Source organism: Ursus americanus, chromosome X (genome assembly GCF_024610735.1).
Source record: "Ursus americanus isolate L20-20 chromosome X, mUrsAme1.1.p, whole genome shotgun sequence".
NCBI classification, from domain to species: Eukaryota; Metazoa; Chordata; class Mammalia; order Carnivora; family Ursidae; genus Ursus; species Ursus americanus.
Window position 1 is genome coordinate 20,119,462 of NC_142164.1, and position 18,514 is coordinate 20,137,975.

The following is an 18,514-nucleotide window of genomic DNA, read 5'->3' on the forward strand; positions in this document are numbered from 1 at the left end:
AAATCAATATTTTCAATATTTATCCTCCAAAGCAGCCCTAGGTAAAAAGTCACCCATTGCCTGCACTTCTGAACATTAAGGGAACCCTGGATCTTTTTCACCCAATTAAGACTGCCTCCTGAGTTAAACTTCCTAAAATGAGGCCTTTGTAATTTCATTCTCTATCCCTATTCCACTGAGGAAAAAAATAGTAATAATTTCATCACCTACAAGATTAGGGCCAAAACTCTTTTGCCAGGTCAGCTCTGGCTCCACCATATTAACCTGCCCTTATCTACTTCCTAGTATTTGCTAATTGTCCCCCCAAATGTGCTGGGGTTTGTTTCTTTGTTTTATACCTCTAAGACTTTTAAACAGCATGGTGCTTCCTCTAAGATCCTTGACAAATATTAGCTCATTTAATGTTCATAACAACCCTAGGAGATTGGTAGATGAGGAAAGTGAGGCACAGTTAAGTGACCTGCCCAATGGTAGAGCCAGGATTCGACCTGGGCAAGAATGGATGCAAAGTCAAGGGGTGCTTAATCACTAAAAATATTACCTTTGGTCCCAATGTATTCACCATCTGAAATGTCATTCCTCCTCCTCCACTGTCTATTTGAATTTTACTATACGTCCCTCCAGACACAGCTCAAGTAACACTTGCATGAAGTCCTTCCTTAGCTACTCCATACACACTTTTCTCTTGCTCTGGCACTGAAGGAGACATTCCGTATTATTTAAATGATAGTACGTGTCATTTCCCCAACTAGTGACCACTTCCTGTACTTTCCACATGCCCTAGAGCCCCATTCATAGTATAGTCCAAGTGGCAAGTGCTCATTAAATACTTGTTAAGTGAATATGTAAACCCAAAATTAGGGAAAAGTATATATTTATGTTTTGCAAACAGTCAAAAAATTTATTTCCAACTTAGCTTACATTTGGGAGAGTCAAAACACCTATTTACATTCAGCCCCTCACCCTACTCCTCCCACAACTTGAAAGTCCTGCTTAGTATTTCTCTTCAAAGCACAAACTCTTTTTGCCAGCACCCTTGCTCTTAAGCACAGAAGCCATAATAGTAGACTATCCGCAGCACCTGGTACAGCATCTAGGAATACAATTGCACAATATAAAAACGATATGGGGGGAGAGAGCACGGAATGATTACTGCTCCTAGAAAAGAGGGCTGGGTGGGAAAATGCCAGCAATTTGTAAAAGACGGAAGTGCATTCCGAATCTGGGAAGCCAGGTGCTCTGGCTCGGACCTTATGGAAAGACTGGAAGTGGAATACTGCGAGAATCCGGAAGGCTAAGTACCGAGTAGCAGCCAAGAACAGGAGAACAAAATGCGGTGCTTATGGCCACGCTTTGAGAGGCGCTGTTATCAGTTCCCGCCATCGACATAGCGGCAGCATCGGCCACAACTGCCAGGCAACGCGGCCCCATGGCTCCCTCCTTGGACAGCTTTCCAAACTCGCTCAGCGGAAAACATTGCCACCAACCCGTTGAAACTTGCAAACACCTCCCTCCGCAGTCTTCTCAACTGTGCAGGCAGCTAGGCGCATGCGCAAATCTCTCGCTGTACGAGCCAATCGCAATGCGGCGTTGAGCATTACGCCTGCGCAGTAGGCCTCCAGCCGAGCTTCCCCTTCCCCTGCTCTTAGCTGGCCGGCTCAACTGTCCAATGCCCTCCCGGAGCTGGAAGGAGGAGCTTGCGTAGAGTGCGTGTGAGGGGAGCTGGGGGGGCAACGGGCCGGGGCCCACGGTGTTTGACCCGTCGGTCGGTCCGTGAGAAGGAAAGGAGGAGATACGGAGTAGCGGTTGCTGAAATGTTCCGGTGTGGAAGCCTGGCGGCAGGTGCTTTCAAGCAGAAGCTGGCGCCCTTGGTGCGGACAGTGTGCGTCCGAGGCCCGAGGCAGCGGAACCGGCTCCCAGGTGATTGACCCATCCCAGGCACCCAGACCTCGCAGATCAAGGGCCTGGGTTCCATAGGCTCCCTGTGCCTTGTAGTCCTCCCCCTGCTTCCTCCCCGGGAAAAACTTAACCCACTCACAGCCGCGAGAATTCTGATTTGGCGGGATCCAAACCATGAGTTTCGCAAGCCGTGCCGACCTGACCTTCAGGGGATTTGAACCCAGTAGTCCGCATGAGGCCTTTTCCTGGGAGGGTTTGCTGTTCAGGGATAACAGAACAGCTGACTGTCTCGTATTGTCCAATACCACCTCCTGGCCACCCCCAGTCCGCCTTTTTAGAGCAATGAGGTCAAGTAGACTTTGTCATTTACCGATTGTGAGACTTGAAACAAGGCATTTAAGCCAGACGCCTTAGTTCCTTCTGTAAATGAGATTACCTGTTCTACTTGCCAAACCCCAGATGAGATCCATAGATTTGAGTGCCCTGTGAAAGAGAAACAGTGCAGTTCAAGTAAGGAGTCAGTCAGTTGTGCGCCAGACACCAGGAGAGTCGGCCCAGAATTAATTTGAAATGTCTGGTCCGTGTAATTCTTGGTGGCCTTTAATGCTTCAAAGAAACAGTTTGCAGAGCGCATTGTATTTGCTCTCTGTGAAGTTGTTTCACTAGATTTTAGAGCTGGAAGGGATTTTGTGGTAAAGTTCAACCCACTCACTTTATAGATAATAAACGGAGTCACAGAGAGGTGAAATTATTTGCCCAAGGTCACATACCTAATTAATAGGTAGAGCAAAGGATAGTTTGCCAGTCTCTAGGCCCCTAATCCACTTGCCTCCTAAATTTTGACCTCAAAAGGTTAAGAATGCATTCGATTTCCCTTTAGCCCACTGTGCATGAGATATCCATGAACTTATCTGAGCATGTCTTGAGCTTGCTCATTTTCAAACTGCACAACTTAATGGGGATAATGAATTATCCACCTGTAGGAGGTGCTGGGTTTTTTAAAATCTATTTTTGAATGACCACCTAGGGACATTCACATTTGCAATGTCAGAAGTTTATCCTTGAGGCCCTTCTAATGTGGAACCACCTTCTGGGTGCTTTGAAAATAAAATGTGGAAAATATTTCCCTTAGAGTGTTTGCAAATGTGCATTTGAACAGTTTGTCCAGTTGCTACGCCTCAAGAAAACGTTTCCTAATTTCTGTATCTGAGTACATATCCTAAAACAAATTGCTCTTGGAGCTTAAAAACCTCTGCCTTAGCTTTTAAACTAATATCCCATCTTAGGTGTCATCTGTATGGGTTTATGCATTAAAATGATAGTGCTCTATGTAAGCTCTACAGAAATTTATACAGAAACTTAGGTAAGCTGAAGATTTTCATCCATACTAGCCTTTCAAACTTTGTGTGCTTATTTTGCTTACAACTCACAACTTTTACCAGCACTCTGAAGTCTAACCAAAAATTCTCATTTAAATAAGTATGGATTTTTAAAGTTAAATTGATTTATTAGATATTTGAAGGTGGTTGGTCATATTAGAACTACTGAAAAATACAGACTCAAAATGTTTTTTTCCGTTGCATGATTTTGTTTGAAGGCACTCTGCTGTAGAATATATTCTGACTTCTTGCCATACCCATCCATCTCTTTGTATACACTTACTCTTTGTCCTTTGGCCAAGCACCACAGTACAACATCATATGCCTTTAGAAATGGGCGGGGTGGGGTTACAATTTCAAAAAGAAATGATTCTGTCATTTTAGGAATTAACACTGTTTCGTAGCTTGATTACTAATTGCTTATAATCTGATTTCTTTTTCACATCATAGCATCTGCGGTATGTTTTTGCATAGGTAGGGGAGAGATGCTCTTTGTTTATATGCCATTTCCCCTCCTTTTTCTCCTTTCTCCTCCCTCCTCCAATTCTTTGTCAGGATGTTAGCAGATTTGACACCCACCTTGAAATGATCTCATCCACATCTGTCATCATTGTCAGGTTCATTTTTATTATATGCTGCCTTTTGCCTTAAAACCATAATTGCTATTATTTGTTTACTTTATTTGGATGCTCTGCCTCTTTCCAGAAATGGTTGAAGGCAATTAATAATGACTACTTTATGTCTGCATTCGGCACTGAGGAGCAGATAGGTTAGGTAATAGATATTTTCTGTTCTGTAGTATTTTATTTGGTTCCAAACATTACGCTGCCCATGTGATGAAACTGATCACCGACCCCTGACCTGAGGGTCAAATGTTTGAACATATTTCTCTATTCAGAATCCTTCTCACCTCCTTAAAAAGGAAACTGGATTCCTTGTCGGCAAGGATCCAGACTTCCTGGGAACTGCCAAATGACACTTTTTTTTTTTTCCGAAGCCTAGAAGATGAGTCCTTCCCCACTTTTTCTTCTGAGGCAAAGCTTTCCTCCAGAAAATCTGTGGCAAGTCAGCCTTTTCTGCCTCCAGTTAGTAAGTTGTATTTTCTAGACATTTCCTAACATTTTAAGGGAGTTGCTGCATATTGTAACTTTTTTCTAGAGCATGTTTCCAAAAGTTACCTGGTCCAGTAAATCAAGTGGAGAGCTGACCCCAAACCTACTGAATGAGAATGTCCTGGAGAGAGCCCTTGGAATTTTTATTTTAACAGGCCCTTGATGTAATTCTTATCATCAGGCAAGTTTGGAAAATACTGTTTTAAGGCTTAAACAGACTGAGCAACCTTGAGTCTCTTGTGATTTGTATTAAGCCCATTTTCTGATACTCAGAATAGTGGCAGCCATTGTCCCCTTCTATACTACACACTACCTGAGACCAGGGATTATGTCCCATTTTTGTGTCCTCAGCGCTTTGGATAGTCTCTGGCACACGGTAAATTCTCAGTGGCCGAACCCTAGTACTGTGAAGGACTTAACTTTGTAGAACAGAGTGAGATTGTTTTTTTGTCATCTAAATCATTTTTTCTCTGGTGCCTTTCTTCAGAGTAGTTCACACTGCACTCTAATTATTACTACTATGATTCGTCTGAAATAACAGCAAGTGTTGATGCTGAAGAAAAGTTGGGGAGCTGATAAAGGGAAATAGTCATTGCATTCCTTATAAAGAGCTACCTAGTTACAGTGGACAGATCATGGAGGCTTGTCCTGTTTTGTGTTTTACCCACGTCTGAAAAATCATTGCGATATTCAGAAAACAAGACTCAAGAGCATATGGACCTCTTAACTATTTGAGACTCTTGGAGCCTCAATTGTGTGGATGTATTTCTGGAAAAGGCTTTCTGGGAGTATGAAAAAACAGGAGATTATGAAATCTACAGTAATGAACTTGCTGGCTTAGGTACTATTCTAATGCTAAGTTTGTAGTATTTGAGGTTACTAACTTATTAATAAGCAACCTGAAATAAATGAGATCTGGCTAAAGTTCTTTGCAAAGAATTCTTCAAATGTTCAGTCCTTATCATACAATTGGAAAGAATTTCTGTTTCCTTCCTTCATTAATTAGTCCAACAAATATTTATCGAGCAAACACGTACTGTGTGTTAGGCACTAAATAACAATTGTAACAACAATTCAAGAAGCAAATCCTTGAACAATATGGTGAATATAGACAACAGTACTGTATTCTAATCAGACTTCCTAAGAGACTAGATCTTAATTATTCCAGCCACTAAAAAGAAATGATAATTATGTGATAGAGGTGCTAGTTATTGCTACAATGGCAGTCATAATATAAATGTATCAAATTAAAAAAAATTGAATCCCAAGTGTGAGGAAGAAAGTGCTACCTCTGTGGGGTCTGATTGCAGAAAACCTAAAGAAGAATCTAAAACAGACTGGTGCTGTAATGAGAAGTCAAGGAGTAAGTTGGCTTCCCACCTTAGCAAGACAAGTGAAAAGACATGTTTAGCCATGATGTGAAGTTTCCTAAATTCTTGAAGCTATGGGGGAAAGGTGTGGGAGTAATTTTATGGGTAAAAGAAAACTGAGGGCGGGGGGCGGGGAATATAAATATCCATACAACACTTAACCACCTCTTACAAAATTAAAGTCACTTGGTAGGTATGTAAAAATTTGGTTTGTTAGTAATAATAGTATATTACATTTCTTTTCAAGCAATAGTTTAAATGTTAACCAATTTACTTTTTAAAAAATTAATTTACTTTTAAGTGTCTTTTTTCTTTTTGCCAAATCAAGGCAAAAACCGCTGAACTTTCCCAAATCTACCCTTAGTTTTATCTGTGAAAAGCGAGCAAAAACAGAATAAACACAGTAGTGTTATATTAAAACAAGGTTGTTGCATCTGGATTTAGGATCTTCTAAAGGGATAATAAATGGAATTTTTTTTAAACTACTTATTTTCAGTAAACTTGGGGTGGAGGTGGGGGACACAACTAAATTCGTTGAACTAAACCACGTGGAATTTTTTCTACCCAGTTTCAATTACTAGCTCTGAGAGTTGTCAGTCTCTACTTCCGGTGCTTAATCATTTTATGGGTTTCTGAAAATCAAAAGCTTGCCCAGATCGAGATAAGCTTCTCTACCCTTGCACGTTTTCATTTTCATGACTTGTTATTTCCAAATATAAACCATTTTTTTTCATGTGGTGATGAAGGATTCTAAAGCAGGTAAGAAATAAAAATAGTAAGGAAAAACACATTTTCACTTCTAAGGGTGTAGGTTTATAGTCTCTTATCCGTAATTCAGAAATCAAAATAGGACTAAAAATCAGGTTTTTATAACTCACTTGCCACTGAAACCTGACCTAAAGTGGAGTGAAAGACTGCTTATAATCTTTTGTTCATCCCACTCTGAAATTTTTCATTGAAACATTAATGTGTGTGACTGGGGATTGTTGCCTCTTACTGTGTTGGGTGTTATTTACTGTATGGTATATAACTATATACTTAAAAACAAACAATTCTGAGATCTGGGCTGTCCATGTTCCCAAGGATTTCAGGTAAGAGACTGCAGACCTGATTTGGACCTGTTCTTACTCTCCTGCGCCCTGAAGTTGTGAAAGCAAAGGGAACGCTCCATATTTCTAAAATGAAATGCTACTACCAGTGCCCATTCTGTTTATCTTCTAAAGCCTGGTCAGACCAGGAATGTGCCTCTAGACTGTTGGTTCTCAAAGCAGCAGAAGCATCACCTGGGAACCTGTTAAAAATGCAAATTCTTGAGCCCCCATTCTAGATCTCCTGACTCAGAAACTCTGGGGGTGGGTCTGGCCATCTGTTTTAACAAACACTCCAGAGGATTCTGATGCACGCTCAAGGTTTAGAACCACTGCCCTAGATCCAGATTGGCAAATTGCAGCCTGCAGGCCAAACCCACATGCTTTTGTATGCATGCCCCTTGAGCTAAGACTGGGTTTTACATTTTTTGAAATGGCTGAAAAAAATTAAAAATAACTATTTTGTGACACATGAACATTGTTTAAGCGTCACATTTTAGTGCCCATAAAGTTTTATTAGAAAACGGTCGTGCCCATTCATTTATACATTGTCTGTGGCTGCTGTTGCACAACATCAGCAGAGACTGTATGGCCTGAAAAGCCAAGAATATTTACTGTCTGGTCCTTTACAGAAAGAGTTTGCAAACCCCTGCTCTAGGTCAGTAGTCAACATGAGGAGTATCATAAGCAGGGAAGGTAGTACTGAGACCTTCCTTCATTTCCGTGTGTGAGAGTTGTTCTAATAATCAGATAGTTACATGAATCTACAGTTTTAAGTCAACATAGTATTTATATTATTTTGGAGGACTAAGAGCCAAGTAGTTGATATTTTAAGTTTCATTATTCTAAAAACTATTTTATAATCTGAAATTCTTTAGTTCGTTGGAAAAGATAAATCCACTTAAAATTTTTTTTTTCTTATTTTGTGCTTTAACATTTCTATCTTCCAGGACACATTGCCTTTCATGAAAGACTGAACTGTGTCCTGGTTAGGTTGTGTTGCACGGTTTTATTATTTTGTGCAAGGTTCGCGCAAGCCATTTAAATTACTCTTTAAGTAGTGGTTGTAATGCCCCCAGGTAGCCTGTAGTTAACTTTTTGTATCTATACAGCCATCCCTCTGTGTTTACTTCATTTATGGTGAGGATGTGAAGAGAGAAGTGTTTTGATGAACTGCCCATTTGTTTTTCATTATCTTTTCTGGGAAGCTGTAAATTTCCTCCGTGGGCAGCATTAAGTTATACTCTTACTAAAAACTCCCAACAGTTTAAGTGTGTGGATTCTGATATCTGTAGTATTCATACAGTTTTGATTATTTTTTTTTCTTGGTCATTTAAAAGGGAGCATCATGCAGCCCAATGGGCAGTAAGTCTTTATTTGTACAATGCAATGACCTCTAGTCATAAACATGTATTAACTATTTTATTTTTGTATGTGTGTGTGTCTTAATAAATTGTGTTCCTTAGGCAACTTGTTCCAGCGATGGCATGTTCCTCTAGAACTCCAGATGACAAGACAAATGGCTAGCTCTGGTGCATCAGGGGGCAAAATCGATAATTCTGTGTTAGTCCTTATTGTGGGCTTATCAACAATAGGAGCTGGTGCATATGTAAGTAGAAAAGCAGCTTGTGTAAAGAAGCTGCCAAACAGCTCCCATTAGTAGACTCAGTACTACTCTGCTTTAAAACTTTTGCAACTAATTCCCCTTTCTCCTTTCGGAAGAATTTCCAAAAAGCCTTCTTTAAAGTGCCTACTGTCTAATAATCCTGTGAGAGCCAATTTGGGAATGACTGAAATTTAATCTCCTGTTGATTAGCTTTGCTCTTTTCACTTGTCTTTTTACTCATTACTTGACAGCCACTGTGTTTGCTTAGATTTGACTAATCCACAAAATTGTACTCTTTTCTCTTGGATATGACACACTAACCTGTGAATAGGTGAGAATTCATTGCAGCTCCTTAGCACAATATTTGATTTTGCCCCATTTGTCAAATATTTTATTTTTTCCTCAGCTTGGGATAGACATTAAGCAACAACAACAATAACAACAGCTTTCAGTCCAAAATATTAAGTGTTCCTAAAAGGAAAGCTATCCCTGAATCTCACCCAGAGACTAAATTATAGAAGTTGGCCCAGTATCTCCAATTTTAGAATGGAATTTGTGTGAGGGGAGAAATACGGTTTTAAATGCTATGTAATATTAACACAGTTATATCTCCTTAAATGAACTCTGATCAGCTTGGTTGGTCACAGAGGAATTATTCTGTGATGCTTTTTTTTTTTTTTTAACTTGGCAGGGTTTGCTGTGACTAAGCAGATCAGTCTAAAGTTGGATCACGTAAGGTTGAGTGAACCAACTTAGATAACACCTAGTAACACCCTGAAGCTGTTTCACTCCCCAAGAGCAAATGGTTGGATGCCATTATAATTTTAGTTTTTTCCACATTGGTAAGACCATGCAATTATCTTTGTTCCTTGGTCACTAGGTTATAAAACAGGGAGATGAAAATGACTTGAAGTTACCTAGATTGTCATTCCCTGACCTGACTCCCAAATGCACAAAGAGACCGTTTTTGCCAGTTGTGAATCAACCCAGAGTAAGAAGTAGGTGAGCTCCGTCCGATAACAGACTCTGAGGAAGTGCACATCCTCCAGTCCTGGAGCGGCACTTGTTTCTTTTTTAGCACAGGGTAACTAAAAATGCTTCCCTGCCTTTGTGTTGAATGTTTCTTCATTAATACTTAGTGCTTTTTCTATTTCCTTTTGTTTCTTTCTTGGCCTTATCTTTACCTACAGTTGTGCAGTGTCATCATCTAGGATCCCCTTCTAGATCACTAGCGTCTACAGGTGCTTCTGTGAAAGATGGCAGCAGCCTAGTATACTTCTTAATTGTAGGAGCAACAGTCACTGGGGCAGGAGTTTATTATGTAAGATGCTTACACTAAAATATATTTCGGGGTAGGGTGGGTGAGACCATGGCACTAATGAAAACTTGATCCATTAGATACAACAAAATATTCATAGCATGTGCTTTCTAGGTATTTATTAAAGGGACATTGTCAGTCACTAGGGAGCCCTCAAACCTCATCTTTCAAACTGTTGAAGTCCTACCAGATATATGTAAAGCTGTACATTTAATGATTATTTTTAAATCCTCATCATTAACCCTTCCTTTGAAACTTTTACCAAGTTCATAATTCTTTTTAAGATGCTAAATTATATTGTGCTTTAGTGCTGCATACCTAACAAGATAGTCTCAAAGAGTAAACATCAAATAAACAAGTAAAAGTAACTTGACTACCATCTGTTTTGGATCATTTTAGGTAAAACGTCATTTTTGTGTTTTGTCAGAAACAATCAACCCTACTTTTATTGTGAAAAGGCATTTTATTGAATGCTTCTGAGGAGATCCAAAAAGCCACAGAATTACAGTATTCTCCCCACCCACCCCCAGCCTCTATTGCAAAGTAAATGCATTTGGCAGTGTCCCTTTTGTAATCTCTAATTTGGTCAAGCTAGTGGCTGAAGTGGTACAAGCTAACACATTCGTGTAGACTGCTTTTGTAAATGCCTCTCATTCATGATTTAGATACTACCCTCTGAGCCTTACCTCTTCCATTTCCTAGCTCTCAACTTTTGCCATCAGTTCTACCTCATTCATTCAAAAATAGATATAAAGTGTTTGCATCTGATGTTTGTAACAGCTGAAACCTATTAAACCTCTGGTTTATGTTGCTGTTCCAGAGTTGGATGGCCTTCACAGAGCTGGCCAGGCAAATCTCTTGATGCCAGGCCACAAGACAGGGCCACAAGTCACTGTTGCTTTCTTCCACCTTGGAAGTATCTACAAAGTACAAGTTCCTCTCAAGCCATTCACTTAAATGCCTCATTGCCCTCTGTGTTTATCCAACACTGGTAATAGTAAAGCTACTAGATTATAGTGGTTTCAGGTTAAATGATAAGCTTTTGTCTACCTACAACTGTTATTGAACTATTCTGTAAAGTTTTATATTGGGTTTTAAGTCATTTAAAATGTGATCCGAGGTAGCTTAGGTTTTTAACCTCTGATATTGTCTTAGTCTCACAAGAACTATTAAAATCAGAGTTCAGATTTGATGAGATGTGGCTATAAATTACTTAATGTTTATTAGTCTGCTCTGACTGCCATAACAAAATAGCACAGACTGGATGGCTTAAACAACAGAAATGTATTTTCTCACAGTCTGGACACTAGAAGTCCAAGATGGGAGTACCAGCACTGCCAGGTTCTGGTGTGCACTCTCTTCCTGGCTTGACCATCTTCTCCTATGTCCTCACATGGCGGGGGGGGAGAGAGAGAGTGAGCATGAGCACTAGAGTCTCTTATTCTTATAAGGGCACCAGCCCTATCGAATTAAGCCCCCCCTTATTTAACCTTTATCACCTCCCAATTGCCCCATCTCCAAATACCATCGCATTGGGAGTTAGGGCTTCAACATATGAATTGGAAGGGAACACAGACATTCAGTCCACAGTGGTGTTCCTTCATAACTTTCCTCTCTCACATGAGGAAGTGTTCCTAATTTGAGTACAAATACTTCTTTAGCGACTCCTGAGTTGGGAGCTCTTTACCACCCCCCCAACCCTCCAAAACTAAGAGAGCAGAACTAAGGACAAGGGAAATTTTTCTGAAATGTTTGCTCTGGGTCTGTACTTCTTTTTTTTTTTTTTTTAGATTTTTAAAAAAGATTTTATTTATTTATTTGAAAGAGAGAGAGTGAGTGAGAGCACAAGAGGGGAAAGAAGCAGAGGGAGAGGGGCAAGCAAACTCCCCACTGAGGAGGGAGCCCAAAGCAGGGCTTGATACCAGGACCCTGGGATCACGACCTGAGCCAAAGGCAGCCGCTTAACCAACTGAGCCACCCAGGTCCCCTTAGGTTTTTATTTACTTATTTGAGAGATCAAGAGAGAGGAAGAGAGAGAGCATGAGCGGGGGGAGGCGTAGAGGAAGGAGATGCAGACTCCCCACTGATCAGGGAGCAGGACACAGGACTCGATCCCAGGACTCTGGGATCATGACCTAAGCCAAAGGCAGCCGCTTAACCAACTGAGCCACCTGGGTCCCCTTAGATTTTTATTTACTTATTTGAGAGATCGAGAGGGAGAGGGAGAGAGAGAGCACGAGCAGGGGGGAGGAGTAGAGGGAGAAGCAGACTCCCCACTGATCAGGGAACAGGACACAGGACTCGATCCCAGGACCCTGGGATCATGACCTGAGCCGAAGGCAGACATTTAACCGACTGAGCCACCGAGGCACCCTTGGGGTCTGTACTTTAAACCAGTGGTGTTTACATTTTTCACCACAGTTCACAGAAAATTACATTTTATCTGGCAACCCATTATATACTACAAATACATAAAACTCAAAATTCAAAATAATACTTAGTAGGTGTGATAAACGCTGATAGTTTTATTCTGTTTGTTTTTTAATGCTGATTATAACCTTACTAAATTGATTTTACAGCCCACTAATGGGTTGCAACCTCAATTTGAAAAGCACTGATCTGAACAGCACTTCTTTGGCTTAGAATGCAAATAGGAACTCCTGATTGGCATGGATATGGGCATTCCTCCTCGTCTTGCTAGTGACTTTCTCTAGGACTGTAGACAGATCTGTTATTTGTCAGTGAGCAGAGCCTAAGTAGCCTTTAGACTATTTAGTGAGATTTAGTATTGGGGCCCTTTGCCCAACTTGTTCAACTGGTTGTTCAACTGGTAAAATCATATTGCCTCATAAAATGACCTTTTTCCTTTCAAATTTCTTCAAGGCAAATAAACACCACCATATTAATCTGTTTAGAAAAGTTGTCTCCTGTGATATTTTTCACAGATTTGTAGTTTTTCTTAACCCGACATGTATTCATGTTACTAATTGGAAATCTGTGCAAACTGGGAATACAGCAACACTTGGGGGAAAAGTAAATTTTTATTTAGTATGTCTGCAAGCATTTTCATATCAGAATATTTACTTAACAGCTAGATACGTAAATATATATGTATATAAATATATGACAACCCTCATTTTTGTCCTTTCCCCACTAAACCTCAAGATATTTCTTGGTCTGCTCTACCCCTCACGTGTGAAGCCATTAGGTCTAGGCTATTTTTGGATATCTCTCTCTGTCTGACCATGACCCCAGTTTATTTCTCTGTTCACTCATGTTGACCAGCTTAAGCCATCTTTTTAGGTAAAATTCCCTTTCTTAAAGGAAATTTTTATTTATTTATTTTTAAAGATTTTATTTATTTAACAGAGAGAGAGTGAGAGAGCACAAGCAGAGGGAGTGGCAGAGGGGGAGGGAGAAGCAGGCTCCCCACTGAGCAGGGAACCCAATGTGGGGCTCCATCCCAGGACCCTGAGATCATGACCCAAGCTGAAGGCAGATGCCCAACCATTTGAGCCACCCAGGTGCTCCAAGAAATTTTTTTTTAGGTGTGGGTAAATACTGGATTCGTGTATGGTATCCAATAGCAAGGTAAAAACTTTCGTCCTGAAATTGATGTCAGTTGAATTCAGTTTATTAATGTGATGAATTTATTGGTGAATTCAGGGAATAGCCATTCACTTTTAACATACCATACTTAATTTTCTAACCCACTCATACCATATGTTAGATATTTCTAGGCTGATAAATGTTAAGTCCAGGTTTCAGGGTCCAGATTCCTCATTACAGCCCACTGCCTAATGGGCTGCTCTGTGAAGGGCTCATAGAAATATTCTTCATACATGTTTTATGACACTTCTGATTGTCCTTACTTTCTCCTCCAATTAATTAATGACCTGGGATTTCATTTGACATCAGTTACTTAAATTTTCATCTTGTTGAGCCTTTGGGGTACAAAAGAGCAAAAGTATTGTAATTAAAACAAGTCACTCTTGCCTATTTTTCTTTAAATCTCCAATAAATTCCAATGCTATATGTTAAAAAAACTAGTCATAATGCTAACAGACCCTTCTTCAAGTTTAACAGCTAAAGAAGATAGTAGATTTGAAATAGGTGATTAAGCAAGGTATTTGACCCTTGGTAAATATTTAATGTCAAAAGCAGGATAGACCATTGAGGGGAAAGATGAATTACGCTGTGAGATGAGGATACAAGCAGTCATGTTTCAGGGCATTAGTAGAGTACCCAACAAAACTTGGGACATCTACCAAGAAAACGTAATGTCCCAGCTTCCTACCCAGAACTGTATAGTTTGTTTTCACAGCTAGTAACCAGCATTGTCCCAAGACCGCTTTTATAAAATTTAACCTTGGGGCACCTGGATGGCTCAGTTGGTTAAGCCTGTGACTTCGGCGCAGGTGATGATCTCAGGGTCCTGGGACTGAGCCACACATTGGGCTCCCCGCTCAGCAGGGAGTCTGCTTCTCCCTCTCCCTCTGCCACTCCCCCCACTCGTGCTATTGCTGTCTTACAAATAAATAAATAAAACCTTTAAAAAAATAATAAAGTTTAGCCCTTTATTCTTCTAGTATAAGACAATTTTCTTAAAAAAAAAAGATAAAAAAGATGGTAAAGACAGCTTAAGAGGGTAGGAAAGTCATTCAGGTATTCATGAATATACATTTGTTTTATTTCTTTATAAAAGCTTGTAAAAATTAGAATCAGTGTAATTCAGGGCACCTGGCTGGCTCAGTCAGTAGAGCATGTGACTCTTGTGAATTTGAGACCCACGTTGGACATAGAGATTACTTCAAAAAAATTTTTTTTTTAAAATGAAAAAAAAATTTTAATAAAATTATTTTCTTTTTTTCTTTAGCTGTACCTTCAGACTTAAATATAAGGAAAATTCTTTACATAGAGCCTAAGGAAATTTGAAACTGAAACCTTTTCATCTATGTGCCCTGGTCTTTCTAGACCAAGTGTGTACATATCCAATATTTTTTTTCTTGAGAAAATAATTTTGCCATAGTGATTTTAACATAGAACTTACTTCATGTAGACAAAAGCTTCTCATTTAATTGAAAGATAATGACATTACTTATGGTATGAGCTAGCTTTATGATGAAATTTTCTCCATGTTTGGATCTGCAGGCCTACAAGACTATAAAAGATGATCAAAAAAGATATGATGAAAGAATGTCAGGGTTAGGGCTGACACCAGAAGAGAAACAGAAAAGGGCCACGTCACCTGGTGAGTATTATTTTAAGACTCAATATATGAAGGGCAAGTTAAAAACAGTTTGGGTACTATGCTTTGCAGATGTCTTACAGACGTGATGATGCTCTGAGATTTTAAGCTTCTAGAAACTGTGGAATTACCCCAGACCTGGGGTATTTGTTAAGGTATTTGATTGGAATTTGGGTTTTAGAATAGTCATTAATGATGATTATGATTAGTTGATTTTTTTTTTATATTAGGCTCTTAAAAGGCAAGCTTTGTGAGGAAAGTTGTTGGAAAAGACATGAAGGCCTTTTTTTTCAATGAGGAAATTCTTTTGGTCTGTTTTATTCCCCTTTAGAGTCTTCGGAGTTTTCAAGTTGTTAAAGATATATTTGTTTTCCTAAAGCATATAGCCCTAGCCATCACTTCCATCCCCATGACTAGCTTGATTTTTCAGAGAGGAATATTTTAATCCCTTAATAAGCCCCACAACTCTGGGTGGGCCATTTACGTTGCTTTCTTCAGAACACCTCCTTTTTCTTGAACGTTATATAATAATCCCCAATTGACCTGCTGGGTTTTCCCCCTTTACTGCTAACAAAAGGTGAAACTGTACTTGATATTTTCCTGTTGGTCATTAGGAAGTTAATGGGAAGAGCAGAAGCTTTCTGATGTATACTTTCTGACATATTTTAGAAATAGCTACACATTTAAGCTAGGTTCTAGTTCTGACAGACATAATGAATGAATGACGTTGGCCAAATCATTCGCCTCTTTGGGGGGTATTTTTCACTTGTGAAATGAAAAAGATACTTGCTTTTCTTGTCCCATCAGGCTGCTGTGAAGTTGATCAAGATTAATGTAGGTACAGTGTTCGCTAGCTTTATGTAATGGATTGAAACAAGTGCAAGGTGATTCTTTTTTTAATAGTGGCAAGGAGAGGCGCCTGGCTGGCTGGCTCAGTCGGAGGAGCCTGCGACTCTTGATCTCGGGGTCATGAGTTCAAGCCTCATGTTGGGTGTAGAGATTACTAAAGAAAATAAATAAATAAACTTTAAATAGGGGCAAGGAGTCATCTGAGATTTTAAGAAAGTTCACCCTGTCTGGTGTGTTGCTTACAGCTCCAGAAGGAGAACCAGTTCCTCAAGTCAGGGTACCAAGTCATGTTCCGTTCCTGCTCATCGGTGGAGGCACCGCTGCTTTTGCTGCAGCCAGATCCATCCGGGCTCGGGATCCTGGGGCCAGGGTAAGGCACACACTCTTCGGCTTGGCACGGAGGGTATAGTCTGCAAGCACTTAGCCAATATGAGTGCTTTGCTATCTGCCTCTTAAATGACTTGGCTGTGATAAGTATCATTATTTTATATCTGAAGGTACTGATTGTGTCTGAAGACCCTGAGCTGCCATACATGCGACCTCCCCTTTCGAAAGAACTGTGGTTTTCAGATGATCCAAATGTCACAAAGACGCTGCGATTCAGACAGTGGAATGGAAAAGAGAGAAGGTGTGTTCACTTCCGTAAAATGGGCCTGACTGGCAGCTCGAACTGAGCACAGGGCATTGGTCAGGGTTTTGCACAGACCATGTACGGCGCATAGGAGAGGTGCCTTGGCTGCACACTGGAGTCTGCTGTGGTGCACACTTGGTACAGCTTAGAGGCAACAGGCTCCCGTGGCAAGCGTCCTGGATTTTGTTACCAGATCTGCCAACAAGTAAAGCTGTAACGTTGGCCTGTGAAGTACTAATGCGCCTATTTCCGTTCTGTCAGACTTCTGCCATGAAGGTCAGCTCGGCCTGTGTCGTCACTTCCTTAACATTACACTTGCCGAGGCATCTCCCTTAAAAGCAAAAGAGTAGACACTCTTCTCTGGTATTTTCCTTGACACCCTAGCAGGCATTCAGAATTGTGGGACTAGAGTGGGAACACTGTAAGAAAGAACCTCGTTATTAAAATGTTTGCGTGAAAGACTTGGAAGGACGGGTCCAGAAGCCTTCTCCTTCTGCAGGACTCCATGGATCTCTTGATTCCAGTACCATGTTTTTGGGCCCCAGTTTTTTTCTCACTAGTGATCCCTTTGATACTGGACTAAGTTTTACAGATCTGCCCACCTCCCTCACCCCCATTATCATGTTCTGTTCTCAAGCAGGATGCATACTGTCAATTATATTAGCCATCCCTTAATTAATATCTCATAGCTAATGTCTGCTGTTTGAGGCAAAATCCTCTCAGGAACTAGACCTAGCTGTCCATTGACCAGCACCGTTCTGGACAACTCATTTGGGTGGATGTGTGAATACCAGCTCCCTGGATGGTCTTCTTGTTCTAATTTTGGGGTTTTTTTTTGTTGTTGTTGTTGTTGTTTAAGATTTATTTATTTGAGAAGGAAAGTGTGCAGTGGGTGGAGGGGCAGAGACAGAGGGAGAGGGAGAGAGAGAATCTCAAGAAGACTCCCCGCTGAGCATAGAGCCGGACACGGGGCTTGATCTCATGACTCTGAGATCATGACCTGAGCCAAAATCAATAGTCAGACGCTCAACCAACTGAGCCACCCAGGCACCCTTTCTTGTTCTAATTTTGAACCTAAATCCAGAGCAGGTTTCTCAACCTTGGCACTATTGGCATTTAGTCCTGGATAATTCTTTGTTGTGGGGGCTGCTGTGTGCATTGTAGGATGTTTAATAGCATCTTTGGCCTCTACCCACTAGATACCAGAAGCCTCCCTCCCCCTAAGCTGTAGCCAGAAATGCCTCTAGACATTGCCAAATTGCCCCCAGGTGAGAACCAGTAGTCTAAAATACCTCTGTGTAAATAAGTTTCGACCAAGATTTAGTAGACTTGGAAACCTACTCTGGAAAATGTTCCTAAGAGTTTTTCGTGATTGAAACAATTTTATCAAAGCTGTGGGGGGAAGTTGATGGCAGTTCCAGGTGCTTGTAACATTTTCTCCCTCTTCTCTGTACAGCATATATTTCCAGCCACCTTCTTTCTATGTCTCTGCTCAGGACCTGCCTCACATTGAAAATGGTGGTGTGGCTGTCCTCACTGGGAAGAAGGTGAGCTAGTAGGCTGCTTCCCTTGTCAAGCTCCATGTGGGCCAGAAGTATGGTGACTTGTATTCCCACTGCCATTTACATCTGTCCTGCCATTGAGTTCATCAAAGAAGGATCGAGTCATTTTAGGTTTACTATTGCCAGTCTTCACGGCTCAGTGTTTCTTCCTGGGGGAAGCACTAATCTCAAAGCCTAGAGTAGCATGTCAACAAACTTTCCCAGGGAAGTCAGACCAATGGGGACAGTGATCTTGAATCTGTTCCCTCTCCAGATTTGCTCCTCTGCCCTTCCTTTGTCTTCCTATTTTCCACATTAACATTTCTCTGGGATTATTGATGACAAGAGATTGACAGCAGTATATTATTCAAGATAGTAAAATAATGTAGGCATTATGTCAGCATGGGAAATATCGTTACACTTTACAAAGGTGAGTTCCTGAGTAATGGGGGCAGTTATTGGAGGGCGTTTGT

At 40.6% G+C, this 18,514-nt stretch overlaps 1 protein-coding gene across 1 annotated transcript in view; it reads left to right on the forward strand.

The window, feature by feature from the left end:
* Positions 1-1,665: 1,665 nt before the first annotated feature.
* AIFM1 (apoptosis inducing factor mitochondria associated 1) overlaps positions 1,666-18,514 on the forward strand; it is a 31,552-nt gene continuing 14,703 nt past the window's right edge. Inside the window, exons 1-6 of the mRNA XM_045793824.2 lie at positions 1,666-1,920; positions 8,315-8,457; positions 14,924-15,023; positions 16,115-16,239; positions 16,367-16,497; positions 17,957-18,047. Coding sequence (XP_045649780.1) covers positions 1,815-1,920; positions 8,315-8,457; positions 14,924-15,023; positions 16,115-16,239; positions 16,367-16,497; positions 17,957-18,047 — 696 coding nt within the window. The 5' untranslated portion in view covers positions 1,666-1,814. The remainder of the gene's footprint in view (positions 1,921-8,314; positions 8,458-14,923; positions 15,024-16,114; positions 16,240-16,366; positions 16,498-17,956; positions 18,048-18,514) is intronic.